Genomic DNA, 27,745 nt, shown 5'->3' on the forward strand with positions numbered 1-27,745 from the left:
CCTCCACCTTTGCTGCAACAGATTCTCTGCCAATTCCGTACTTCGGTGGGCTGCAGCCTCATCCGGATCGCCCTGTACTGGCCATCAAGGGTGTGGTTCTCGGGCCTTCTGCAACTTCGCCTGCGCATCTTCTGGTCCCCAACAGGATCTTCTTGATGCAGCAGGGTGGGGGAGTGGAGCTAGCCCTTGCGGCCTGGTTCCTGGCCAGCTGAGGTTGCAGTATGCTCAGTTTTCAGAGGACAACTGGGACATCATATAGGAAGCCAGAAGGCCATTATTTGATCCCAGTATAAGAGCTAATAGACTAGATTTTGCCTTTGGGCTTGTGACAAGGGAGTGGACCCCCTCACCTGCTCCCTGGATGACGTTCTGGCATTTTCCGCTCATCTGGCTCGCTCTGGTGTTCAGGTGGACACCTACCGCACCTATTTGGTGGCCATTGGGACTTACAATTATTCCCCAGAGCATGTCCTTTCTGCTGCCAATCCAGTGGTTAAGGCTCACCTCAAGGGGCTGTCCAGGCTCTTCCCTCCAGTGCATAGGCCTCATCTGGTCTGGGACCACAACATGGTTCACGCGGCCTTGCAGCGCAAGCCCTTTGAGCCAGTGGCCTGGTGGACATCAGGTTGGTGACACTGAAGACAGGACTATTGGTGGCGCTTACCTCTGCGCACAGGGTCAGCGAGCTGCAGGCGTTGTCATCATGCATGCCCTTCACCATGTTTCATAACGACAAGGTCATCTTACACACTCACCCAAACTGATTGCCCAAGGTGGTCTCTCTGTTCCATTTAAATCAGGAAATCTGCTTGCTGGTGTTCTTTCTGAGCCTGCAATCAGAGGCAGAAAGGGCCTTGCATTCACTGGACCTCAAGAGGATCCTCAAGTTCTACCTCTCTTGGACTAAATCCTTCAGGAAGTCTGAGGCGTGGTTTATCACCTTCGGGGACTCGTCTCCCGGCACCCAGGCTTCCAAGGCTTCTATCGCCCGTTGGATGGTCCAGACCATTTCAGAGGCGTATACAGCCATGGGCAAACCAGTTCCTGAGGGAATTCTTGCCCATGAAGTCAGGGCGAAGGCCACGGCTGTCGTATTTCAGATGCATGCTTCTTGGGATGTCATCAGCAAGGCGGCTACTTGGGCCACTCCACCTGCATTCTGTAAGTACTACTCCCTCGACACTAGCTCCAGGCAAAATGCAGAGTTTGGTCAAGTGGTTCTGAAGAACCTTTTTGCTTCATCCTAGATATGAGGCAGGTTGTCATGGCTACACCCTATGGTCTTGTTTGGTGGAATCGTCTACAAGAATGGATGAAAGGGGACAGGACATATGAGTAATGAAAGTTACCTACCATAGTGACTAGAGTACTGCTAGTTCTCTAGTCCCCTTTCCTCCATACGTCCCACCCACCTTCCCCCGCTGGTATGCCAGGGGCTAATATGTGAAATGTGTAGCCAGGTATCTAATCCTCCAATGTGTTTAAAGGGGACTGCGGTGAGGCAACGGAGGCTGGGCCTCGGGGGTGGGGTAGGTGCTCGTTCCAACGCCCGGGTCCGCGCCCCCGCGCGCTGTACTAAATCTAAACAGGAAGCTCAGTTTTTCACTGCCAAAGTTCCGATACCGTCCCCATGTTGGCGGATTCCCCACAAGGATGGAGGAAAGAGGTCTAAGGACTAGGAGTACTCTAGTCGCTACGGTGAGTAACTTTAATTTTTATGAAGTGGAGAGAGTGGTTTGGGATATCGATCTAAATTGATCTAAAGCTGAAAGATTGCACTTTTGGGGAGGTTCCACTGGGAGGGTCGGAAAGTAGGATTAGTTGGCATCCAGCAACATCAACTACCCAATAATTGAATTGGGTAGAGGCCTCCAATTTCAGTTAAATTTAGGTAGTTATTCAAACCATCTCTAGCGGACAATTCCTCAAATTCTGACAACCACATAACAATCTGTAGCTTGAATGTCAGCTGAAGGGCCTTGGTCCTACAAAGAAACAGCTGGGAGCAATAGTGTCTAGGGTGTACGACCGTGGTGTGATGCTAGGGACACGTCCACACATGACTCAATCTCTCAGCAATTTTAATGGTATGCGGTAACCAAGGTGGCTTAAAGTGATTGTGGGTCTTCTCGAAGCAGACATTTGATGGAACTATGGAAGTTGAAAAATAGTAGTTTTACAGATCTAGGACCCCAACTGCGACCTCACACAAAGGCTTCGGTAAATTCTCCCACATAACAGAAGGCGATGTACTATTACCCCACATGGGTTTGCTTGTCAATACAGCCTCTCAGGAGGAACGCTTTGGACGATCAAACTGGCACATGTAAGAAATAATACAAATAGGTAGGTTTATCATTATTATTGAGACTCTTCCAATCAAACAGTTTCGTAACCCATTCTAAAATTAGCCAAACCTTCTCATGGGTCAAGCAGAGGGCTACCTCGATGTTCTCACTGATCCTAACCCCAAAATATTTAACAGAGTAAAGCCTCCCACTGAAGCCCAGATATGCTTGAAAGGTAAGAGGGTATACATCAGATTTAAAGGTATTGATATTGTGAACCGTGCACAATCGTTTTTTTCTATAATGAAAAAAGTGGCAATTTCCTTCAAGTGTCTGACATACATCGCCATGATATTAGAGCAACGTCTTGTGATTATAAAAGGGCAATCCCCTTTAAATATGACTTTCTCATAGTCTGCTTGTGAAAGGTTCAATTGGCCAAGCCAATACTTGGACAACTTGATGGGTTCAGATAAAGCACCATTAGTGCAGACCCTAGTAGTGAGGCTGGTGAAGACATTTTTAATTAGTGAGATGGTTTGGCCTCCAAATTCCATTTTTCTCAAGACATCATACAGATAAAACCACTCTAGAAAGTCGAAGGCCTTCTCTTACTCTAAATGTACTATAGATGCTGTAAAGTCTGGGGCGATCAACTACAATGAAGTTGTTTATCCTCTGGTTATACATGTTGGACCTACCAGGTATGAAGTCTGATTGTCCCTAGTGGACCAAAGAGGGTATCGGTCTTCTTGCAAGAATCCTAGCTAGAATGTTCTTATCTTGGCACAACAAGGAGAATGACCTTTGAGGAACAGATGTATGTGTTATATTAGGTGGTATTTGTATAGTACCTGCTGCCATTGATATGGCCGTGAAGCACTGTGAGGATGACCGTCCTTTGGAAGACTGTAGTCTGTGATGACAAGTAATGAAAGGAGTGGTCAAATGTGTGTGTACATTTATTGCCAAATCGACGGTAGGTCGAGTATGGCTATGTCTCTAATAGCAGCCCATTTTGCAAAGGTGCGAGGAACGAGTGCTATGTCATAGTGTCAAGCTATGTGAACAACTGGACTGAATTTTGTGCTGTATTCTATGGGTTGTAGGGCAGTATGTTTAGGTTAAGGTATTAGTCAAATAGCATACATCTAAAAGGTTTGCAGCTTTGTGAGCCGCTGGACCGAATTCTTTCAGAGGACTCTGCTGTATTCTGCGGGTGAAATGAGAGTGCAGTGAAATATCAGAGGTGAGGCACAATCGAAGTGTGGCAGAACGTTGTAGTGGCAAGAGTGAAGGGAGAAAACCTAAGCTGGAAGGCAAAGAAGATGACCGTGGCGGGATGCAAAGCAGCAAACCCACATTTGAAACAAGAACTACAAAGAGGAGGTCTGAGAACTGTAGAATCATCTGCGCTAGGTCTTAGAAAAGTAAACAAATATAGATTGTCTCCCGTAACTTGTGTCGGGGTAAGGGACCTCAGTATCCAACAAGGTAAAGCTGAAGTACATTTTTACTCCAGACAATGATGCGCGTGGAGAGGATATAAATCCTGTTTTTATCCAATCTTCTATCATTAAGGTCTGCAAGCTGCAATGTAGCATCTGTAGTGAACCTTGGCAGCACATTTATTGATCCATCTTGGACAATTCTGGCCGCTACCGCCCACTTGCCGGTCTAAGACATATTGATCAGATAGCTCTTTCCAAACTAATCTGTTTGGTCACAGCCTTGATAAAGACCTGAAGGAAGGTCGAAACACGTGTCTGCTCTCCATTGTCACGCAAATGTGTTTTTATGCAGGCAGCTCCTGCATGTACATTATATTTGATTTCTCTTTGCTTGTAATTTCATATTAAATATATTCCTTTCTTACACTATATATCCTCTCCACAAGCATTGTTGTCTGGGGTAAACATGTACTTCACATTTGGAACATCCTTCCACGTTTGTGAAGAAACATAATGTGAATCACTTCGATCACATACAGCACTAATATTCAGCAGATTTTGATATATTAGAAGGCTAAAGAAATCTATGCATTGTTTATTAAATATCAGGAAAGGAGCACACTGCAGAGGCAAGGTCCCAAACAACTTATTAATTTCAAGCTCTGTAATGGGTCTTTCAAGACATTCAACAAAGTTACTTCTCTACCCCTGGTGAGAGGGGATGGCTTGGGGGCAATGCGTTTGTCTTGGAAGCAATACAATACAGCTCAATACAGGTTCGAAACCTGAGCCTGCGCTTAGAAACCAAACTCTGGTATTAAGCGCATTATAAAATAACAATTATAATTCTAATTACACTGGACAGTGCAGTCTCATCCAAGTAACAATGGATGTCATCCTATTAAACAAACTTGGAAGAGTATAGATGAGAATAATATGCTGAGAATATTTTGATGTATTAGTTGTCTGTGAGTCGCCCTAGATTCATTGGTTATAATGTCTAAGGATTGTATTGTTTTCATACCGGTGTAACCCGGAAATATATTTCCTGGGTCTCCCTGCTTTCCTATATTTCATAGCCATAACCAGATGCAATCTATCTAATCTCCCTGCCAGCAAGGTGGTTATGATATGATATGTTATTTATAATGCGCTTAATACCCAGAGGTTTCTAAGAGCGGACCCGGGGATCGAACCTGTGTTGCTCTGTGTCATCTTACTTCCAAGGCTTGCTCGTTGCCCCTAAGATATCTTCCCGAGACTATAGTCTTGAACCCTAGTATGTCCTACCTTAAAAGGATTTACCACTCAGTTTTATTCCTAGGTTTATGATATATTATAAGTAGAGGGAGATGCATCTCCCTCTACTATGATATTTTATTACATCTCTCTCTGGATCGCCTCTGGTTTGAAGCACTGTGAGATCCTCTGCACCATGTAGCCCAGATATCCTAGTGTGAGTAAAACTGGGGAATGGTTGCAGAGTGTGCAAGGGTAATGTCAGTTTTCATATGCTGTAGCAATTCAGGAGAGCCCAACCAGAAGTTCATTCTAGCAGAGCTATCGTGGGGTAGAGTAAAATGTTTATCATCACTGTGGTAACAGCGCCAGGCTTTGCTCCAGGAGTAACATTCCACACAGTAAACGTATGACTTTGGGGCAGTCCTGTTTCTTGTGTGTGAGAATGAAGCAAGCCAGTGGGTATCTGCACAATCTCTAGCAATCGTGGCGTTCTGGTGCTGTTGTAACTAGCGTCACGAGAACGCTGCGTACCTGTTCGTCCGGTTGGGTTTCTTGATGATGAGGCCAGGCTGTCAGAGGATCCGAAGAGACGTGATTAATGGCACGGGGAACCAGCCCAACCCCAGCCCGAATAGAACCGGATTGGAGGCGAACCGGCTCCCAACGCCACGGTATTGCTCACCCCTGATTAGTGTGGCGTCAGAACAGTGCAAGCACTGGCAGGGGGAGCCTCTGCGTAGATGGTTCAAAGTCCTCAGAGGTATTCCGGCGTAATGCAGATCCGGAGGCAGGAAGCAGATTGTACCACCAGGGACGAAGGCAAGGAAGCAAGCAGGGCAGGCTGGTAATGAGAAGAGCACGGGGACTGGAGCGGGATGGAGTCAGGAATGACTGAGCTGGGCGGACAAGGAGGGACAGGCAGGGACCAGGACAAGGGAAGCCAGGGAGGACTCAGGAACAGGAAGGAACTAGAAGGAGGGAGCGCAAGGACAGAGAGACAGGGGGTTCCCCAGGCAGAACAAGGGAAGAAGGAAGCAAGCAGGAACACTGGAATTCCACATAAGGCAGCAAAGACACGATCCGAACAAACCGCGTTGAGACGCGGTTTGGAAAATGATCAGGGCTCCTTAAATAGGCCCACCAACACCTGGGAGGCTTGCAACGCAAGCCGTTCCGTCTCCCAGGCATTGGATACCCCACAACGAGGCTTGGGCCGCATACCTCCCAGAATCGAGCATCCTGCGCACTGCGCATGCGCGAAGCGCGGAGAGCGGACGCCCGCGCATGCGCAAAGCAGCGTGCACAGGAGACCCGGAAGCGCCCGAGACCCGGGACACCCCCGAACCCCGAAGCCGGAAGCGAGGATACAACCTCCAAGACGTGGAGCGCCGTAACGGGTAAGGAGACCCCAGGACAGGTGGCGTGACACTATGCCCCCTCCCAGAAAGACCCGGGGCCCCAGGTTTCCAGGGAAAGCGAAGAAAGAATTCACGGACAAGCCGGGGAGCGTGCACATTACAGTGCGGCTCCCAGGTGCGATCACAAGCAGGATAACCCTTCCAGTCGATTAAGAACTGGAGTACACCCCGACGAATCCGTGAATCACAGATCTCCTGGACCTCAAACTCAGGAACCCCCTGAACCAGAACAGAGGAGGGTCGAGGACCAGAACGTCCAAAGACATCCTGCACATAGGGCTTCAAAAGGGAGACATGGAATACTGGGTGTATCTTCCAAGTGCGGGGCAACACCAATCGAAAAGCCACTGAAGACAAACGTTTGGCAATTCTGAAAGGTCCATAGAATCGGGGTGCCAACTTAGTGGGTAAATTACGAACAGGTAAATTTTTGGAAGACAACCAAACCAGATCGCCCACCTGGAAATTGGGCTCCGTGGTTCGACCCCTATCAGCCTGCTCCTTCATGCGTTCGCGTGTCTTCGTAAGGGTTCTCCGGGCCAGGTCATGTTGTTTCTGGATCTTGAAGACCAAGTGATCAGCAGATGGAACGGAACTGGACACCACAGGTGAGAAGGGAACCAACTTGGGATGTTGTCCAGCTGAACACAAAAAGGGACTGATGCCAGTGGCAGCATGGGTCGCATTGTTATAGGAAACTTCTGCCAGGTCCAGGTACCTTAACCAGTTTGACTGAGTGGCATTGGCATAGCAACGTAAGTACTGCTCCAGGGTCTGATTCGTCCTTTCGGTCTGGCCGTTGGTGTGCGGGTGGTAGCCTGAGCTCAAGGCCCTGTGGATACCCAGATGAGTACACAACTGACGCCAGAAAGAAGAAAGAAATTGCGAACCACGATCAGAGATGATCTTCTCAGGGAGTCCATGTAACCGATATATGTTGTGTAGAAAAGCCAATGCCATCTGGGAGGAGGTTGGAATCTTCATGAATGGAATGAAGTGTGCGTATTTAGTGAAACAGTCCACAACCACCATGACACAAGTGTGTTCTGCAGAGGGCGGAAGCTCGACAATGAAGTCGGTGGCGATAGTATGCCAAGGGTAGGGAGGTGTTTCAGTAGGCTTGAGGAGCCCCAAAGGCTTTCTTCTGGGTGTCTTCGTCTGAGCACAGACAGGACAACTTTCCACGTATAATTTCACTTCTCTGGCCCATCCGGGCCACCAGAATTGTCTGGAGATTAATTCCTGGGTAGCCTTGATACCACGATGACCAGCTACTCGAGAGTCGTGAAATCCATGTAGGATGTCCAAGCGAAGAGCAGTCGAAGGTATGTACAACCGGTTCAGAAAGAACAAAAACCCATTGCGTTCGCAGATCTGGGGTTTCTTCAGCAGGTCGATACGTTCTGGATCCCTCATGGTCTCTCGAATGATCCTCTGAAGATGCGGAGCTAAGGTTAGTAGAAAGTGTTTGGGAGATATCATAGGCATGTTCAAACTGTCCCCCACTTCTTCCTTTTCCAAAGATCGGGACAAGGCATCAGCCTTCTGGTTCTGGGAGCTAGGGATGTACGTGATGTTGAAATCATAGTGAGAGAAGAAGAAGGCCCATCGGGCTTGACGAGCAGTGCGACACTGCAATGATCGTAGGAACTGCAAGTTGCGATGGTCGGTACGTACTTCTACAGGAAAACGACCACCAAGTAAATGATGCCTCCACTCTTCGAATGCCGTCTTGATGGCCAAAAGTTCTTTTTCAATGACTGCGTAGTTCAGCTCACTGGAGGTCAGTTTCCGCGAGTAATAGGCCACAGGGTGTTCGTCACCAGATGTAGGATGTTTCTGCAGTAGGACCGCTCCAACAGCGAAGTCGGAGGCATCTGCTTCGATGACATATGGCAGCTCGTCGTTAGGATGACGCAAAACGGGAGCCGTACTAAACGCCGTCTTTAAGTGCTCGAAAGCAGTTGATGCCACATGATCCCAAAGGAAAGGTATCTTGACACTGGTTAGGCGTGACAATGGGGCCGTGAACTGTGAAAACTGTGGGATAAAACGCCGATAAAAGTTGGCGAACCCCAAAAACCGTTGAAGGGATTTCAAATCATGTGGTTGTTTCCAATTCAGAATAGCCTTCACTTTGCCCGAATCCATGTGTATACCTGCATTGCTGATTACGTATCCCAGGAACTCCATGCTATTCTGGTGAAATGAGCACTTTTCGGCTTTGGCGTATAGGTGATTCTGTGACAATCGCAGAAGTACTTCACGAACGTGCGAGACGTGTAACTTTGGATCGTCCGAGAAGATCAGGATGTCGTCTAAGTAAACCCAGACCGAAATGCCCACCAAATCACCAAACACGTTGTCCATAAACCGTTGGAAGACGGCAGGGGCATTACACAACCCGAAGGGCATTACCCTGTATTCGTAGTGCCCAAAGGGTGTCTTGAATGCTGTCTTCCACTCGTCGCCCTCTTTGATTCTAACCAGGTGGTAGGCTCCTCGGAGATCCAACTTAGTGAAGATATTGGCAGAACGTAAGGACTCCATGATGTTCCGAATCAATGGTAGAGGGTACCTGTCCTTGAGTGTTATGTCATTCAATTGACGGTAATCGATACAGGGTCGCAGGGTCCCCTCCTTCTTTTTAACAAAGAACAGCGGAAAACCGGCGGATGACTTGGAGGGTACGATGTAACCTTTCTTAGAACAATCATCTAGATAATTCCGGAGTACTTGTTTTTCAGACTGCGTTAGAGAGTATAACTTCCCATGAGGAATCACAGCACCAGGAATCAGGTCTATTGAACAGTCAAACGTCCTGTGAGGAGGAAGAGGTATTTCTCCGGGCTCCGAAAACACCGTACAAAGGTCGGCGTAAACTTTTGGAATCTGGGACAGAGAGCATAAAGCAGATGAGTCCTCCCCTGGAACTAGAGGGATCAAGGTTGTAGACTTCAAGGAGGTGTTGTGGCAGCGACATTCATTTAGGCAAAAGGCAGAAACAAAAGTCAAAGTACGGGACTCCCAATTGATCGTAGGATTGTGTCGCAAAAGCCAGGGCAGTCCCAAAACCACAGGATACGAAGGTGACTTGATGACGTCGAGGGCTATCCTTTCTTCATGCCCCATGACCTGTAATAGCATGCCGATGGTATGCAACCGGATGGGACCGGAAGCCAAAGGTGTACCATCGATGACCTCTACTGGTATAACAGTTCTCCTGGTAAGTAAAGGCATACCAATGTTGATGGCGAATGCCTCATCAATATAGTTACCGGAGGCCCCGCAATCTAATAGACCCTGGACATCAATCGTTTTATCAAGCCACTTCAAAGTTATCCCCAGAGTCATCAGGGCGGCAGGCTGCATTGGGGGCAGTTGTAACCCAGGGCTTGAAAGGTCTGAAAGTAAGAAAGGACCTGTCGTAGCCTTTCCCTTAGACGACAGGTCTTCTAGTTTCCCCCTTTCTTGATAGGACGCAAAGGGCAGGTTCCCAGAAAATGACCAGCACCCCCGCAGTATAAACATAATCGCAGACTTCTCCTGCGCTTCTTCTCCTCTTCCGATAATGGGCCCCTTACAGCTCCCAGTTGCATTGGTTCTTGGGTAGCATCCGAAGGTGCTGACATCCCGGTAGGATGAGTCAGTGGTCTGAGGTTTCCCTTCTCAAAACGTCGTCTTTCGCCTCTTCTTTCGGCCAACCTCTGGTCTATCCTTAATACTTGTTCAATAAGTTTCTGTAGATCGTCAGGTTCCGGAATGTGTAGCAATTCATCTTTGTATTCTTCTCTTAATCCACGGCGAAACAAGGTCTTCTGCGTTACCTCTGGCCATAAAGAGTCAGTTGCCAACTGACGGAAACGGCTGATGTAAGAGATGATATCGGTATTGGCTTGTTGTATGTCCATCAATTGATTCTGCGCTGCTGAAGCCAGATTGGGGGATTGAAACACATCCAAGAATGCTTTCTTGAAGGCTAGAAAATCATTCAGGATTGGATTATTGGTAACGACCAATGGAGTTGCCCAGGCAAGCGCGTTCCCAGATAAGTTGCCCAAGATGTATCCGATCTTGGCTTTGTCATTGGTAAAGTGAGATGAACGGAAGAGAAAGTGTATACGGCAATGATTACAAAATTCTCCCACACGGCGGGGATCTCCATCGAACTTGATGGGAGCCGTGTGAGCCATGGGACCTTCGGGTTGTGGAATGGCACCAACATTCTGTGTCATCATTTGGCGTAAGGCTACATTTTCCTGACGAAGCGCCGCCATCTCAGCACGAAGTGCTTGAAGTTCATTACGAAGACCCGGATCTTCTTCCATCGTAGAGTCCGAGGTGTCAGAAGACAGGCGTCTCAATCTGTTGTAACTAGCGTCACGAGAACGCTGCGTACCTGTTCGTCCGGTTGGGTTTCTTGATGATGAGGCCAGGCTGTCAGAGGATCCGAAGAGACGTGATTAATGGCACGGGGAACCAGCCCAACCCCAGCCCGAATAGAACCGGATTGGAGGCGAACCGGCTCCCAACGCCACGGTATTGCTCACCCCTGATTAGTGTGGCGTCAGGACAGTGCAAGCACTGGCAGGGGGAGCCTCTGCGTAGATGGTTCAAAGTCCTCAGAGGTATTCCGGCGTAATGCAGATCCGGAGGCAGGAAGCAGATTGTACCACCAGGGACGAAGGCAAGGAAGCAAGCAGGGCAGGCTGGTAATGAGAAGAGCACGGGGACTGGAGCGGGATGGAGTCAGGAATGACTGAGCTGGGCGGACAAGGAGGGACAGGCAGGGACCAGGACAAGGGAAGCCAGGGAGGACTCAGGAACAGGAAGGAACTAGAAGGAGGGAGCGCAAGGACAGAGAGACAGGGGGTTCCCAAGGCAGAACAAGGGAAGAAGGAAGCAAGCAGGAACACTGGAATTCCACATAAGGCAGCAAAGACACGATCCGAACAAACCGCGTTGAGACGCGGTTTGGAAAAGGATCAGGGCTCCTTAAATAGGCCCACCAACACCTGGGAGGCTTGCAACGCAAGCCGTTCCGTCTCCCAGGCATTGGATACCCCACAACGAGGCTTGGGCCGCATACCTCCCAGAATCGAGCATCCTGCGCACTGCGCATGCGCGAAGCGCGGAGAGCGGACGCCCGCGCATGCGCAAAGCAGCGTGCACAGGAGACCCGGAAGCGCCCGAGACCCGGGACACCCCCGAACCCCGAAGCCGGAAGCGAGGATACAACCTCCAAGACGTGGAGCGCCGTAACGGGTAAGGAGACCCCAGGACAGGTGGCGTGACAGGTGCTCACATAAATACTTCTCTTGTAGGAAAACAATGTTTATCCTGCATCGATTGAGAGGAAAGATGAATTTCCTGGACCTTACACAATTCATTCCTCCAGCGTGTGATATGACACATATCAAAGTATCAGCCATTCAGAAGGTTAAATAACGACACTAGTAGCAAATCAATAAGTCAATAAGTGCAGGTGAAACACTTCACAGCTCAGCAAGGAATGACGTGGTACATTAACAAGTGATACCGGTTTCATATAAAGCAATACAACCCACCTCTCCCCCCACTGACCAACTCAACCTGGCAGTAAATGTACGATTCGCATACACAGTAAACTGAACAACCCGAATACACCTTAATGGAGCTGGTGCCTCTCATTCTGGGGCATTTCAGAACCTAAAACCATTGCACCCCAAAGGTCTAGCATACATCACTCAAATAGCAGAACTGTAGCATCCTACTATAGATCCATTTCAAGGAATAGGGCATTAAAGGGAATTGGCAAGCCAAGTTACAGGTGCAGTTAGGTGCAATTCCTCGATACTTTTTTTCTTTATTTTATTATTCATTTATAACACGCTTAATACCAGCAAGTGGTTTCTAAGCATGTGATCGGGATTTGAACCTGTGTTGTAGCAGGTGGTGCTTCAAAAGGATCAATGAAACAATGTAATTTAATTACTTTTTTAAATTTAGCAGAGAAGAGCATCTGTTATGTTAGGTGTGTCTCAAAAATAATGTTTGGCATCAGAAGGTCTTCAGGTCCGATTATACTATTCGACTGTCGGGGAGTGTCTGGATTTTCATTTTCTCATACTGCAACTCTCCCATTTCCCTTCCCACTCTGACGTTGAAATTAAAGACCAGTTTACTTAGGATATCTGGGAGGGTTTTTTCAAGGAGGAGTTCATGGATCCCTTGGATCCCTATGTCACCAATTTCGGAAGGCCCAAAATGTTATTGTTCTACATAGAGCGAGATTTAAAGACCTAATTTTTTCCCTTTACCAGTGATGGTTCTTCAGGCCCATGACTTCTGTGAACGCTTTATGAAATGCATCTTCGGCTTCTATATCCTCTTCAACACTTGTACCCCTTCCCCTTTGCTACAGAGATGCTCAAATATATGACCCCATGCCTTGACAACATATCATCTTAGATTCAATTTTCTTGACCATGTTTGGTAGCTCCAACTAAAGATCTTTTAGTGAGGCCACCAAGGGTGGCCTTATAAAGCTGCCTGAGTGCGTAGCTCCGGTCCAACGGGCTGTACAAGTGGATCGAGCCCCCACTTTGGCCCCTCTCGACTCTCCGGATCTAGGATAATTGAAGTAGGCAGCTTGCAAGGTACCCAGACACGCGCAGGAAAAACATGAGGGTAATCGGCCCCCCGGGCTCCAGGGAAAGTGGAAGTATAACCCGCTGGCATCAAGCTCCATTGCGGAGGTCTGCGGACACGTCGCTGGAGCGACCTGTCCCTCTCAGGCGGAAGTAGGGAGGAGATGGAGGGCCTGGCAGACGACGCTCCCTAAGTTAAAGGTGAGCGCCCTGCCCCACCCACCCCCACCACAGTCCTCACAGGAAGAGGCTCTGCGCAAGGTTGTGCTCCGATGCTGGATCCCCCTGACACACGGCCCATTGAGCCACATGTGGGAGGAAAAGTTGAGGCACAGCTGGATTGTGGGGCTCTCCAGTATTTGGAGGCCCCTGAGGCTAGTGGAGCTTGTGGCCCACTGGTCCCCCCGGTGAGGTGAGGGCCCCCCTGACCTGGCTCTGGGGCGTGTGCCCACCTCCCTGGGTTAACTTTGCAGGTTCACAGACGGAGTGAAGGGGAGTGAGTGGTCGACCCGCCTGCTGCACAAGGCTACCGCTGTTTGCCAGGGTGCTTGGACTTGAGGAGGGACTGCTCTGGGACACTGTTACAGATGAGGAGTGAACTGGGACCCCCAACCGCAGCGCTTGGACCAGCCCTGGTGAAGTGGGACTTGAGGCTGGTGATTGGACTACGAAAGGACTGGATAATTTGAGGGCCTGTGCTCGCATGGATTGGGAACAGTGAGTAACCTTCATAGATCTCCTTGAAGTTTCTTGGAACGGTAAGGCCCCAGTTGCGGGTAGAGGAGGTATTTGTGTGTTTGGAGGGGGTCCCTTACTGAGGAGGGGGCTGGAAGTTCTGTTCCCGTGGTGTGGGGGGGGTCACCCCTGCCTGGGTGGGGGCCCTTGTAACCCACATGGACTGGAAACTGAAATTGGAGTGGTTTGAGTACCCACGGACCCCGAGATCAAGATGTGATACCTCAGACGGGACCATGCTCGAGAGAGGAGATGACCCTGTGTCCACGAAGAGGGACATTGCCTCATTATTGGAAACAATTCGGGGAATGAGGCCTGACATTGGAGGAAAGGTGGACACGATTAACCTCAGAATAGATAAGATGGATGAGATTGCAGGTGGTTGAGCATAACCAGTCATCCCTTGATACCCTGGAATCTTAGATGGACACAAGAATGGCAACGCTGTAGAGGAGAGAAGGGGAAATCACCCTTAAAATTGATGATTTTGAGAATCGTGAAAGGAGGAACAACCTGAGATTTTTTGGGTTGCCGGAGAGAGAGGGTGAGATGGTCAGAGATCTGCGAAGGATCATAAACGAAGCTGCGAAAGCTTTGCTTGGAGACACCATCAATAAGCCCAAGATTAACAGGGTGCACAGGGCAGGTGGAGCGAGTAGAGGTCTGAGGCTAGTCTTGGCTCCCTTTCACAAATACCCCGACAAACGGAAGATCTTGGAGAAAGTGAAGGGTGTGGGTTTGGTGAGCCTGGGCAATGCGAAGATTACTATTTTTCAGGACCTGTCTTCCCTCACGTTGGCAAAGAGGGTGCCTATGCATGCCCTCAGAAAATGGCTGAATGAGAAGGGGATCAGGTACAGGTGGAGGTTCTCTTTCTCCGTCTCCTTTGATGTGGATGGATAAGATTACAAATTGGTCACAGAGGAGGATATACAGAGGGTCTCGGGAGAGCTCATGGGAGGTGCGGGGTCCAAGCCGGAGGAAGGAGCAAAGGACCCGGAGGACAGACAGTGGCATATTTAAGGGCCGAACAGGCGCAGAATGCCCAGCTCGTGGAAATTCAGGGAATTGAACACTCCCCCAGCTCGTCCTACCTGACTCTGGAGACTTGGCACCTCTGTGTGGGTCCATAGGTCCATGTGGCAAGTGCCTGAGCCTCTCAGGATCTATGTTAAGGTTGGGGCTAGGATCAAAGGTTTCCTTAGGAGGGGCACTAAGGTTTTGTGTGAGGGGCATGGAGTGGAAGGTATCATGTTTGCAGTCTTTTCTCAGGGACCGTATTGGAGGAGAGAAATGGTATGTGAACAGGGGTGTGAGAGGGGATGTGGAGGGGAATCTTTGCGGGGTAGTTGGAAGTTGAAAAGGTGGGGGCTCGTGTTTTGGGAGGTCTTTGAGGAGGTGACCCATTGGACCGGGTCTTAATGGTGGTCTGGCATTCATCCAGTGAAGTTAACTGGAGGAATCCAGGCACCGCAGGAGGCGGGGAGGGAGGGAAGTAGGGAGGGGAGAGGTGTGTGGTGGGGAAAGGGGCTATGGTTGGAGTGCAGTTGGGGAAGGGGACTGTTTCGTTCAAGTTTTTATGACCCAGACCCAGGGGGAAAGTGTCTGCTATTGGAGGTGGTCCGTTCTGGAGGAGATGTTTGAAGAGAGATACCGGTGGACCTGAATAAGGGGAATAGGGGAGACCGTCTTCGGGTTTGCACACTAAATGTGAAAGTTCACTGACTAAAAAGTCTGTAGTGGCCAGGGACTTCCGTAGAATGGAGATGGATGTTCTTTTCCTTCAGGAAACTAGGTTCCCAATGGGAGAGGAAAGAAAGATTACATGTGGGCTCTTGGGCCAGGTGTACTGGGGGTCGGGAACGGCGAGTAAAAGGGGCGTGGGTATTCTGTTACATAAGAGATTGGAAGTGGAGAAAGTCTGGAGGTGTGATGAGGGAATGGCAATTATTCTGTCGCGTCTCTTGACGGGGATCCGATTTACTTATGTGGCACTTTACGCCCCCAACCAGGACCAGTTGCACTTTCTTGAACCCATGCTGGCGAAAGTATTGAATGAAGGTACACGTCGGAGATTAAAACTGCCAACTGGACAGAAGGGCCATGGGGCCGACCGGGACGGGGTTCCCCTCAGTGAGTGGGGGGGGGCTTCAGGCATGTTTGGAATTGTATGACCTGTGTGATGCGTGGCGCTTCTTCCACCCCCAGGGAAGGGGTTTCACTTTCTACTCCACGCCCCATTGGACCTACACCCGCCTCGAGAGAGCTTATGGAAGGTGCCCCAGGAGCAGAGATTCACCCGATTTCGTGGTCCGACCACAACATGGTATCCCTAGACTTGTCTTAGTCAGGTTTAGCCCCCAATAATTCAAAATGGAGAAGCAACAAGCCCCTGTGGAAGGACCTTGTCTTTAATGAGGAACTTGAGGGGGCAATACGGGAGTACTTAGTTCTGAATGACATTGGGGAGGTGGATTTGGGCACGGTGTGGGACGTGGGGAAGGTGACATAGAGAGGCCTGCTAATTAGAGAGGGGTGTGTAGTAAGAGAGAGAGGAATCTGTTGGAAGACAAATTGTGGAAGGAGATAGGGGTTTAGGAAAGACGGAAGGCAGGATAGTTTGGAAGCTCCAGTTCCTGAAGTAGAAATATTATGAAAAAGGGGACAAGGCAGATGCCCTGTTAGCAGCGCAGTTGCGCGGCCTGCGTGCTGACAGATGGATAGCGGGGGTGGAGGGATCTGGGGGCACATTTGAGACATCACCAAGGGGGGTGGTTGAAACATTTGCAGACTTTTACTAGGTATTATATAAGGGCGACGACCGACCAAAGGGGGAGGTGATAGGTGCCTACTTGGGAGGTAGGTCATTACCAACGCTGTCTTTGGATGAGGCAGAGGAAATGGACGCCATATTACAGAAGAGGAGGTCTTATCGGCAGTCTGTAATTTGCCATTAGGAAAGGCGTTGGTGGGGGATGGGTATACAGCTGCATTTTACTAAACGTTTGTGTCCATCTTGGCCCCTCACTTGGTCAAATTATTTAATGCTATCTTGGAAACTGGCAAAGCCCTGAAGACCTTTGTGGAGTCTCTTATCTAAGTGATACACAAAGAGGGCAGAGACCCTCAGGTCTGTGGTTTGTACCGCCTGATCTCGCTTCTTAACGTTGATCCAAAGTTATTTGCTAGAGTCTTGGCGTGGGGACTTGATCCACATATGCCGCGTCTGGTGCATTCTGATCAGGTGGGTTTCATAAGGGGTAGACAAGGAGCAGACATGATGTGTAAGACCTTACACTTGATTGAGGGGGCCCTACAGTGAGGGGGTAGGGACCCCCTGCTTTCATCTGTTAATGCCGAAAAGGCCTTTGACAGGGTTTATTGGGCATTCTTGAAGGCAAAGCTCATCAACTTTGGTTTTGGGCCCAAGTTTCTGCAGGGCTGTCTGGCCTTGTACTCTGACCCTGTGGCCTGTGTGTCTGCCAATGGGAACTTTTCAAGCTGGTTCGGGTTGGGTCGGGGGATGAGACAAGGTTGTCCCCTCTCGCAGATTCTCTCTGCTCTCTCCATGGAGCCCCTCACCCCACATGATATATGATGACCCCCGGGTGGAAGGGGTCCCTGTGGGAGGTGTAGAATATAAACTGGGTTTATGTGCTGACAACATACTGTTACACCTTCGGAATCCAATGTCTTCAGTCCCGGCGGTGGTTGAGATAGTACAGCGGTATGGGGCCCGCGCAGGTTTTAAAATTAACACAGGGAAATCCATCCTGTTTCCACTGGTCCAATTAGGGATTGATGATAGGCAGACTCTGGATATGCTGGGGATGAGAATCAAAGAGGACCAACTGCATTATTTGGGGATAAATGTAACAAGGGATATAGCTGACTTGTATGAAGCAAACTTCCCACCCCACCTAGTGAGGCTATTTGATGATCTAGAGAAATGGGGAAAATTGACAATGTGCTGGCTGGTGCAACTGAACTCAATTAAGATGAACTTCCTCCCAGGACCCCTGTACTTATTTCAGATGCTCCCAATGTATATCCCAAACTCTGTGTTTCTTGAGGTTAAGGGCTGCCTCTTGAGGTTCCTGTGTCAGGGTAGGAAAGCGTGGGCGGCATATGAGGTCATGGTGCTCCCGAAGGAGTGAGGTGGAGTGGGCCTTTTGGACGTTTATCTGTGCTGCAAGGCATCCCAACTTGGAGTTCTCATCCCATATCTGAGAGAGTGAGAGGACTGTCAATTGGTCGGGCTGGATAACTTTCATCTGGGACCGGCAACAGTAGGAGAATGGATATGGGTACCAAGAGACCAGCTCCCGACAAGGATCAGGGAGCACCCAATATTGGGTGTCATTTGGAGTATAGGAAGGGCCCAGAAATGAGGGGCGTCACAACATGGCCATCCCTGCTTAATAACCTGTGGTCCCAAAGACTGGATCCCTTATTTGGATAGATTCCAAACCTGGTTTGAGACGGGCCTGTCACGGGTTGGTCAGTTGTGGAAGGTTGGCCAGTTTATTTCATTGGTGGATTTGGAGCGGGCATTGGCAATAGGGAAATTGGCTGTGTTCTTATACTTGCAACTGAAAGGGGTAGTCACGGCTGAGCCTTAGAGGGAAATGGTGCAAAGAAAGCTTACTCCCCTCGAGAAGGTGTTGGACTAGAGTACAGAAATGAAAGGCCTGATCTCTTTCCTATATGGGGCTTTAGCTGAGGTGGGTAGGGGAATCACGAAAAAGCTCCGGAGCAGGTGGCAAGGGGAACTGGGCCTTGAATTAGTCGATGCGCTGCGGCATAGAATGTGTTGCACGGCCTACAGGGTCTTGATAGCATGCCAGTATAAACTTCATGCGATCAAACTGCATCACAGGTGACAGTATAACCCAGTCCGCCTCTCAAGAATGTTTACGGAGGCGAGCCCTCTGTGCTAGCATGAATGTGGGAATGTGCCGATTACTGGCACATTTGGTGGGGGGTATGAGAGGGTTCAAATTTACTGGGACGAGATGCTGGGGTGGGTTAAAGAATTCGAAAGGGTTTCCAGAACAAAGACGCCGTTGTTGATTCTGTTCGGTCTGGAAGGTACTCAGGGGGAGTACACCGCCTTTCCGCGCCTGCCCCACTTCCTATTGCTGGTGGGAGGGCATGTTTAGCGATGCACTGGAAAAGGCCATGGCTCCTGTGTAAGAAGGATTGGATAAATGTGAGTAAGAACATATATGTGATGGAAAGGATCACAGTGGCGGTACACGGGAGAGGCCTAAACATTGAAATGGAATGTGCTGAATTTCGAGCCAGGTACTTGCCCATGTAATTGAAAATGGGGGTTTTCGGGGCATATCGGGGGATTCAGCGATGTGCGGAGGAAGCGATGTGGGGAACTTTACTCCATGGTGTGCAAAGAGGGGGACGGGCTACTGTTCAGAGGTGCGATAGAAAATCAGCGGTTTATATGGTGAGGACGAGACAACCCTGAATTCCTTTGGTTTAACAAGGGTCAAGTGGTAGAGTTACCACATATTGGGGGGGTGAGTGGGGTTCAGGGTGGTGGCGGACTCACACAGGGGATGTAATGGGGGCAGTTGTTAAGTGGTGGATTCGCATTTGCTTATGTCTTTTACTTGGCATGGTGTTTGATAATATTTGAAAATGTCAATAAAGTTGACATTTCTTTTTGGAAAAAAAGGTCTTTTAGTTACACTTGGCTCGAAGAATCATACCTACCAGGCTCATTGGCAGGATCTGCCATGGTGGTAAATCTGGGCGACATTTTTATTTATGAATACATCGTTTGATTTTCTTCTATAGTTTGACCATTCTATCACTGGCTACACAGACCAAACACAGGTCTCCATTAGAAATATTAAATGGCTCAGCCTCAGAGGTAAGAACAGGAACAAATAGCCATGGCTCAAAGCAGCACTTTCCAGGAACCCGACTGGTAAATCAGCACCAAATCAGTGGTTGGGAGGTAGGACAGCCATGCCAAAATAGGACGGATGATGCTGGCAGGGAGCTGCAACCTGCGGCTCTCCAGATGTTTTTGACTAGGACTCCCATGAGCCCTCATGGGACTATGCTGGATAATGCTGGTGGGAGTGTTAGTCCAAAACATCTGCAGAAGCAAAGGTTGCAGACACGCAGGCCAATGAAGTGTTTGAAGCACCTTCCTCTTTCATGGCATGGTCCTGCGTGATCCTGAAAACTGCACGGCTGTGCAAGGCGGTGAACCTGGCCTCAGAGAGTAATGCCTGCTCTTTTACAATTAGAATAAACTGAGGGACCAGCACTGCATGGACACCCCAGCCTGCAAACACTGTTGCAGTACAAAGTGCTGGAGTGGGTTCTCTTCATCGCCCCCCCCCCCCGATCATATATTTCATCTTGGGCCTTGCATCCTTTCCACAGTTTGATTAAACCATATAAAAGCTGCGTCCTTGGGGGACATTTTCACTGTAGTCATAATTGACATTTATAGTTTGGGTCGTAATCCCCAACATTTGAAAGCTCATAAAGCTACATGTTTCATCCGAGAATACTTTAATTCCTGCTCGAAACCTGATTCCTTGTGTACTTCTTGCAATATTAACATTTGAACATGGCGTCCTTTTTCTCCTCTACTCTTCTCCCAATTTGTGTAACTTCACAAGTACATAAGTGAAGTTGTGTAGAATATGTACTGACTCTTGTCTTTTTTGCTGTGAATGTGGAAGAGTACAGGGCTTGTAACCAAATCCAGATATCCCTATCCCCATCCCTGGGCTGGTGTGGTTGCTTAGCAAAAGGATGTACACATGTATTTTATTAATTCCACTGCATAGTCAAAAGCCTCACAAATTGTCACCCTTTGTTTGAATTGTTCATATAAAAGGAAAAAAAATACCTCTTAAAGCTCAGCCATCAGTTGTGTACTTGTGATTCAATGGAGAAAGGTATATAGAAAATGTTTTCACGCAATGGCGTTTTCTTAAACGTTTTGTGTCTAAATGTGCATCACAAATGTTTGCTCAGCTATAGAAGATGATTACCTGATGTATTGTCCTCATTGAAAAAGACACAATGCACAGTCATCAAAAGTTATCGCTTTCTGATAATGATGCTTGGTTCTGTTTTCAGATTGATCACCTCGCTGGTGATGCAGGTAAACCCACCCAGCCAGATCGAAGCCAAGCCATTCGGGATCGGCTAAGAGGGAAAGGTCTTCCTACAGGTAAAATAATATTAGTTTATGATATAATTACAATGTGTTAATCTTCCAATCTTCACATGTAATCTTTTTTTGCCCTTTTCTGTATCAGCTTGATCAATATGCCAAACCACCCATCAAAAACGGAGACATTTGCTTTGTTCTTTCTAACAAATCATATCATTGTAAATCTGCTTGCTGTCCGGAAATATCTACAATGATTGGTTAATGCTTCTTTTATTTCTTAATAAATACATTACTGTCATCATATTTGGGAGCATGTGGGGCTTGCTTCTTAGACCCATTCCGTATTTTAGCAGCTGATAGTTGTCCCAATCCAGCACAAAATTCAGCAATCTCCCTGCTAGTTGACTCTTCCTCATCACTGAAGCTTCCAATTGTCATAGCCTTCTTGTTTACCTCATACTTTAATGCTTAGGGGCTGAGAAGGCTTCTGTGCCATCCGCCTTTAGGAACTCTATTGCTATTTTGCCTAAGAAGGTTTGCAAGAGTCCTGCAAGTCCCTTAAGCACATGATGTAGCAGAAAGTGGAGTTTCACTGGTGCAAAGCTGGCAGTACATTTCTGAGGGAACACGGGAGGGTTCAGACATGGATAGTGGCCTTACCCAGAGCACTCATGGTCTGATTGTGACAGTCAGCAGGACATTGAACATTTGGCAAGAGAGTAGAATGCCATTCAGTTGTGCGGCATTCCAGGGAGAGTCTGAGGGCTTTGGGTAAACTCTCCTTTGTGAACTAGAGGAAGATGGGTTTTACAAATCTTCTTGGCAAATGAAGAGGGAGAAAGGGAGGGTATAGGATAACGTTCACTGCTTTCTTCTGAGAAGGAGAGATTGGAAAGACTTTCACTACACTTCTGGATGAGCCGGGTCTCGTTGTTGCCACTGTTTATTATAAACTACACCAGCAGAATACTATGGCTTCCACTTGTCTCTCCGGAAATGAACGTGGGCATAGAACACTGTCTGCTGCTGTATTCTGGGTAGCTGATTTTTCATTGCTCTTTGCTTGTCACTGCCCAACGTCTCTTCTCTTGCATACATTTGAATATCCAAAAGGCGCACGGAAAAGTGCAATGGGTTTGGACCACCCTAACAGATTTGGGTAGTTAGGAGCACCTACAGTACGAGTAGCTTGGGACACATGGCCAAAAAGTGGAGTTACTATCTAACAAATGAATAGCACAAAAGATGGTTTGAGCACATTGGAAAACAGCATGTGGTGCATCATCAACATAGCGTTATTATACCAAAATGTCATAAAAGCATGAGCACAAGTGCACAATAAATTAATTCCAGCATGAGTACACAGGAATGCATGGCTATTTTGTAGGATGCCAGGCCAATGTCTCACACCTTGGAGGAATGGCATTACCGGTCTTAACACACGGACGACACAGTACTTGTGGCACGATCTTAAGAGCGTCTAATTGATGCATTTATCGAGTTTATGCAAGGCCTAGATATATCAATTAATACTTCCAAGTCAGCCATAATGGTCTAGGAAGTTTAGGTTACTTGTCTCTGGGGTTGGGAGTGACTATCAAGCCCATTACTAGCTATGACTATCTGGGATACGCCTTTCTGCCCAGATTGAACAGAGCTGCACAGATTAGCAACCAGAAAACAAAAATGCTTTCCAACAAAACAGTAGATACATTCCTGTCGTATAAAGTGCATTGAGGGTTATATATTTGCAAGGAGAAGTTAAGCCTAAATTGCATTTGTAGTTGGAATCAGAACAAACAAGAGCAAGCACAAAGGTGGGCTCTATATGATTAGATTTGCAGGGTTGATATTATTACTAAATGTTCTCGTCGTACCATACGTTTATCGTCATTGAGATTTCCATCTGACGGGTTGCCTTGATCATTGGGCACTACGAGTAAGAGATCATTTATAAGACCATAATAGTTTTTGATGTAGTTATGATTTGGTTTTGTTGAGATGGTCTTCGGTGGGGGGCTGGGGGGGGGGCTTAGGAGGGACTAACTATTGTCTATGCTGGCGGGTATGAGAGAGCTTCATGGGGTGCCGGCGGATCTGGTGTTACATGCGGGGGAGCACGATCTGGTTAAGGAGACTGGTGTGCCTTTGTTTGAGGCTTTGTTTGAAAAGATGAGGAGGGACCTTAGTTGATTGAGGGAGATTTGGCCGGGGGTTGTTTTGGTATGACTGAGTTGATGCCTAGGAGGGTATGGAGGGGAGCTGTAAAAGAGGGCGGTGGAATGGACGAGGAAGAAGATTCACAGGGAGATTTTGATGTTTTGCAGGTCCTGGGGGGTGTAGACGCTCGTGCACCCGGATATCGAATATGAGGCTTTTGATGTGTTTTGGGAGGATGGAGTTAATTTGTCACTTATGGGGAACCAGTACTATCTGAGGTAGAAGGGAGTGGAGGGGGTCAGGGGTGAGACAGAAAGAACACCTCAGGCAGGGTGTTTCTGGTGCCGGGGACATGGCCCTTTGGAGGATGGTTTGGGGAAGCAAAAAGGGGTAGTAGTGTAGTAAAGGAGGAGGTGGCGCTGTTTGCACGAACAGGTTAGCCCGGGTGGTACAAAGAGGGGGAAGAGATATTGAAGGAGGGGCCTGGCTTTGGGTAGAAGATGGGAGAGAAAGCAGGAATGAAGGTTGAGAGGAATTGAGAAGGAGGAGAGGGAATAAGGGGCAGGAAGTGATAAATTGTTTAATTGTTTGTTGATTGTTGTTTGATATGTAGTCTGTAAAGCCAGGGAGGCAGGTTAGCATGTATTTGTAAGCTGTGGCCTGTCACATTAAAGCAACCTTTTATACTTCAAGCGCGTCTGGGATTTTTGTGAAGTTGGCACAAAACAATTCTGCTTTTTTGGGGGCCGTCCATTTGCTAGTAAAGAAAATACATACTGAGATGGCAAATCACTTCAGTGGTGTTTTGTCACTCATTTTAGGGTTTAACAGAAAAAAAACAAAGACTAAATACACTTTTCTTTTTTTAAATGTATTTATTTATTTATTTACGTGCCTGGAGGAACAATGCTCTTTTGATCCCAAAGGAGTGTGTTGTGATAATTATCGTTTTACACTTTAAATAACAGTAATTTGCAATCATGGTTTGTCTTTGTCGTAATTTTATTCGAAGAAATCTAAATGGTCTAATGAGCTCCAGGCAGTACTGCTAGCTTTTGTTCTTGTATCTATCAAGCCTTAAAAAAATATACTATTGCAAAGTTCTAGCTTGAGTGGATCGGACAATGCCATCTTGCAATCGCTTTTGTTAATACAATTCATGTGACAGACTAAACAATTGTGGGAAAATTAAAAGTTGCACGTTTTTAGCCAGCCCTAAAGTCATTCACTACCCCAATTCTATATCTACATACATACAGACAGCACACCATTTCTTACTTGCCAAGAGTCCATTATCACTAGCCAATGGTGAGTACACATTTTACACCCTGCTACAGGTATTGGGTCACTTGCTGATAAGAATATTCTGACCATGTTGCATTGTGGGTTTTCTGCTTCACCAGGCAGAAGAGAATGGCATTGCAAGAAATGGCACCTCGCCCTTCCTTTTCTACAAGTGAACTGGTGAAGGGAAGGCTAGTGCCACCAGTTGTAATCTGGCGGAAAGATCTGTGCTCATTAATGCAGCTTGCTGGTCACTTGGGTGAGGGTGCGCTGTTCTCTCAAATGCATGGGAGACCCCCTACTGACCGCGCATTGTAATGTTGTGCCATAGCAAGTATGCAGGGCCACGTTTCTTAAATGGGGGGGTGCACTTTTACTTTTTTTTACCAATTTATGTCAGAAACATGTAGTTGGCTACAATACATGTTTGTCCAGTATCCCAACGCCCTGTTCTTTTGAGGACATATAACCTAATGCTTTATTCTATATGTTTTTGGGTGTCTAGTCAATTGGTCGACAATCAAAAGGTCAACACAATTTGGTCGACAGGTCAAATGATCGAATTTTTTTTTGTTATATATATTTTTTTAGGTTTTCGTTTAGGGAAAAAAAGTGGTTTTAAGCAAAAAAAAAGGGGGTTGGGGGGCCCCCCAAAAAAAAAAGAAATGAAAAAACAAAAAATTCGATCATTTGACCTGTCGACCTTTTGGTGTCTACCATTTGTCCTGTCGACCATTTAGATTCCATCATTTGTTCTACAACGGTTTTGGAGACAGGTGACACAATTTGTAGCAGAAAGCGCATGAATAAAAGCAGGGTGACCAGTGCAGGCTCAGTTCTGCCTAAGCCCAGTAGAGGACGTGGTCACATGTGAAATAGTCCATTACACCTAGGTCTTACACGTGAGGCAAAACGGGAATGCCCTGATAGTTCTAGTATGTGCTATATGTGGAGGAGCCATGTTTTAGGAGTGTACGGTGGGACAGTTTGTTTGGTTGCCTTCTGCTGAGTCTTTACACTGCGTTTTTTCCGTTTGAGTCTTTCCCTATGTAGACCTCATTTGCAGTCTTATTCTAAACATTTGTTGTACAGCATGGCGGCGGCGGGGCGGGATCAGCCGAAAGGCTTACATATGAAAGTATTGGTCTATATTGTTTGAAAGCCAAATGTGTAAGTAGAGGGACCAGGAAGACCTACGAGGGATTAGACAAAGGCCCAACTAGCGTAAAGTAACATTAATAACACACCATTTACCACGATTGAAGTAAATACGATGATGCTATATCCCGTGTTCTAGTATTTTTAAGTGGGCCTGCAGTGGGGTCCTTTCGGGGTAAGAAATGTGTGTACATTTGTTTTCCGAGGCGGCAGCCAATAAGGAGACCTGTAATGTTGCATTTTGACCTATTTCAGCATTTTCATGATTTAAGCGCAAACCTGCATTTTCTGTATAATGAAGCATTAGAAAGTCACTAGATTTCTTGTGTAGCACGCTTTGGTAGCTCGAAGATGTAATACTATATGCACTTGCTTTTGAACTGCATAACCCTTTGCCCTGCCAAAGGTCTGCCCCTCAACACACCTACATGATAGATTGTTATCATTCCAGGGCGAAGCAGAGCTCTTGAGGCATTAAACATACACATGGCTCCTTTTCCGGAATCCCAGCAGACGTTTCTGAACAGCAGAGGGCTCAGTAAATCCATGGGATTCCTCACCATTGGGGGAGGCCAGGACGACGACGACTCTTCACACTGCCCATCCTCGGACTACACGTCAGGGTATGAGGACTGCAGGGGCCCTCGCCCTCCTTACCCGCACAAACTGGACGACCTGGAACGACACAGGCTGCTCAGTAACGACAAAGCTGCCCACAAGAGGAAGATTTGGGCGTCTTCCGCAGATTTGCACTACCTAGTCGATAAGTCTTCTGGAGAGGCCACCAGACAAGCTGGTCACCCTGACAAGGTGGCAACCCGGACCCCGACTAGTCCCAGAAACAACGAGAGGCGACCCTCTGGGGTATGTGTGGCACCGGACTCCTTCCGTTCCCAAAAACTAGATCCGGTGCGGACGGTGGCCGACATGAGCAGCTCTTCAGCGATAACCAGTGCCTTGGACCGGATCAGAGAGAGGCAGAAGAGGCTGCACGTGCTGAGAGAAGCCATGAATGTGGAAGGTTGGTTTTCTTTTTATCTTTTAAGAATTATCTGAATCATAATGGCCGCTGAGGACTGTTGGGGGGGGGCGGGGTAGCCCTCAGGGTGGTGCTAAGGCCATCACAGCGGAATGTTACTGAGCATGAAAAGTGAGGTGTTTTGCTGTCTGTAGGGAAGTCATGGGTCCAGCGTACTCTCTCCACTACGAGGTTAGAGGCCAAGCATGTGGTTCTATCACCTTTTTTCGACAAATGGGAGGCGTTAAAGGGTGACGCCCCTTCTATGATAGTCCGTTGTCACTTTGGATTACGCTGATTTATTTGACACTGAATGCAAACTTCCTCTCAAAGAAACGGCATGGGTAAAAGCAATTCAGTTTTTAGTTTTCTTTTTATAATTTGCTTTAGCCTTTAGAACCAGTGTGTGCTTTTTCGCGCGTGCTGAGGGGCGCCTTGCCCCTGTGGCACAGAGGGAAGCCGAGATCCAGGACCCAGGGCGCAGCAGTGGAGAAGCTCGGCAGGTGGGCGAATACCATTGAATACAGACAGCAGTACGAGCTTCCTGATTGGCTTGCAACCGCACCCAAAGTGCTAATGTGTATTATGTTTTTATGGTGGTCTCAATTTTTCCCAATGGGTCGGGTGCAGGGCATATATTATTTAAATTGCTTTGTTGTGAAACATTGTTAAACAACGCCTCTCGTTGTCCTGGACATGCACATATTCTCAGCCCGAAGACGTTTTTGGTAAATTGGGTGATTTTATTTTGTTTGGCGTTGAGGCATCCCCCCTGTACATGAACTGTTCACGTGCACGAGCTGCTGCAGGGCGCGTGGTACTACGCTTGGCATGCTGTTTCCATCGCAGGGTCTTTCTTATCAGTGAACAATATTTGCTTCTTTTGTATCGCACATTGTGCGTTTTATAGTGTTGCATACTTGTTTATCTATGAAGGAAAGTGGTATGAGAGCCACGTTTTTACACACACATATTTTTCAATTTAAGTTTTGTATCAAAGAAACCATCATATGCAATCTAAATAGCGTGACACGGGGAATATAGCCTGCATTCTGAACATATTTCAGGAGCAAACGCGAAGAGGCGTGGTCTTCTCTGCCATCATTCTTTCCCCTTAACTTTGAATGACTAGGATTCTGACATTATTGAATGGCCCCATCCGTGACAGGCTATGGCAAGTGAAAGAACATAATGCGTGTC

The 27,745-nt window shown here is 47.7% G+C and overlaps 1 protein-coding gene across 6 annotated transcripts in view; it reads left to right on the forward strand.

Annotated features, from left to right (window-relative positions):
- The window catches only part of PTPN13 (protein tyrosine phosphatase non-receptor type 13), a 1,388,150-nt gene that overhangs the window by 409,235 nt on the left and 951,170 nt on the right, over positions 1-27,745 (forward strand). For 5 of the 6 annotated variants that reach the window (XM_069630435.1, XM_069630437.1, XM_069630436.1 and 2 more), the window contains exons 6-7: positions 20,889-20,982; positions 25,979-26,548. In XM_069630435.1, the coding sequence (XP_069486536.1) occupies positions 20,889-20,982; positions 25,979-26,548 (664 nt within the window). The remainder of the gene's footprint in view (positions 1-20,888; positions 20,983-25,978; positions 26,549-27,745) is intronic. The other variant, XM_069630440.1, reaches the window with a different exon arrangement.

This window comes from Ambystoma mexicanum, chromosome 6q (genome assembly GCF_040938575.1).
Source record: "Ambystoma mexicanum isolate Mex_15411 chromosome 6q, UKY_AmexF1_1, whole genome shotgun sequence".
NCBI lineage: Eukaryota > Metazoa > Chordata > Amphibia > Caudata > Ambystomatidae > Ambystoma > Ambystoma mexicanum.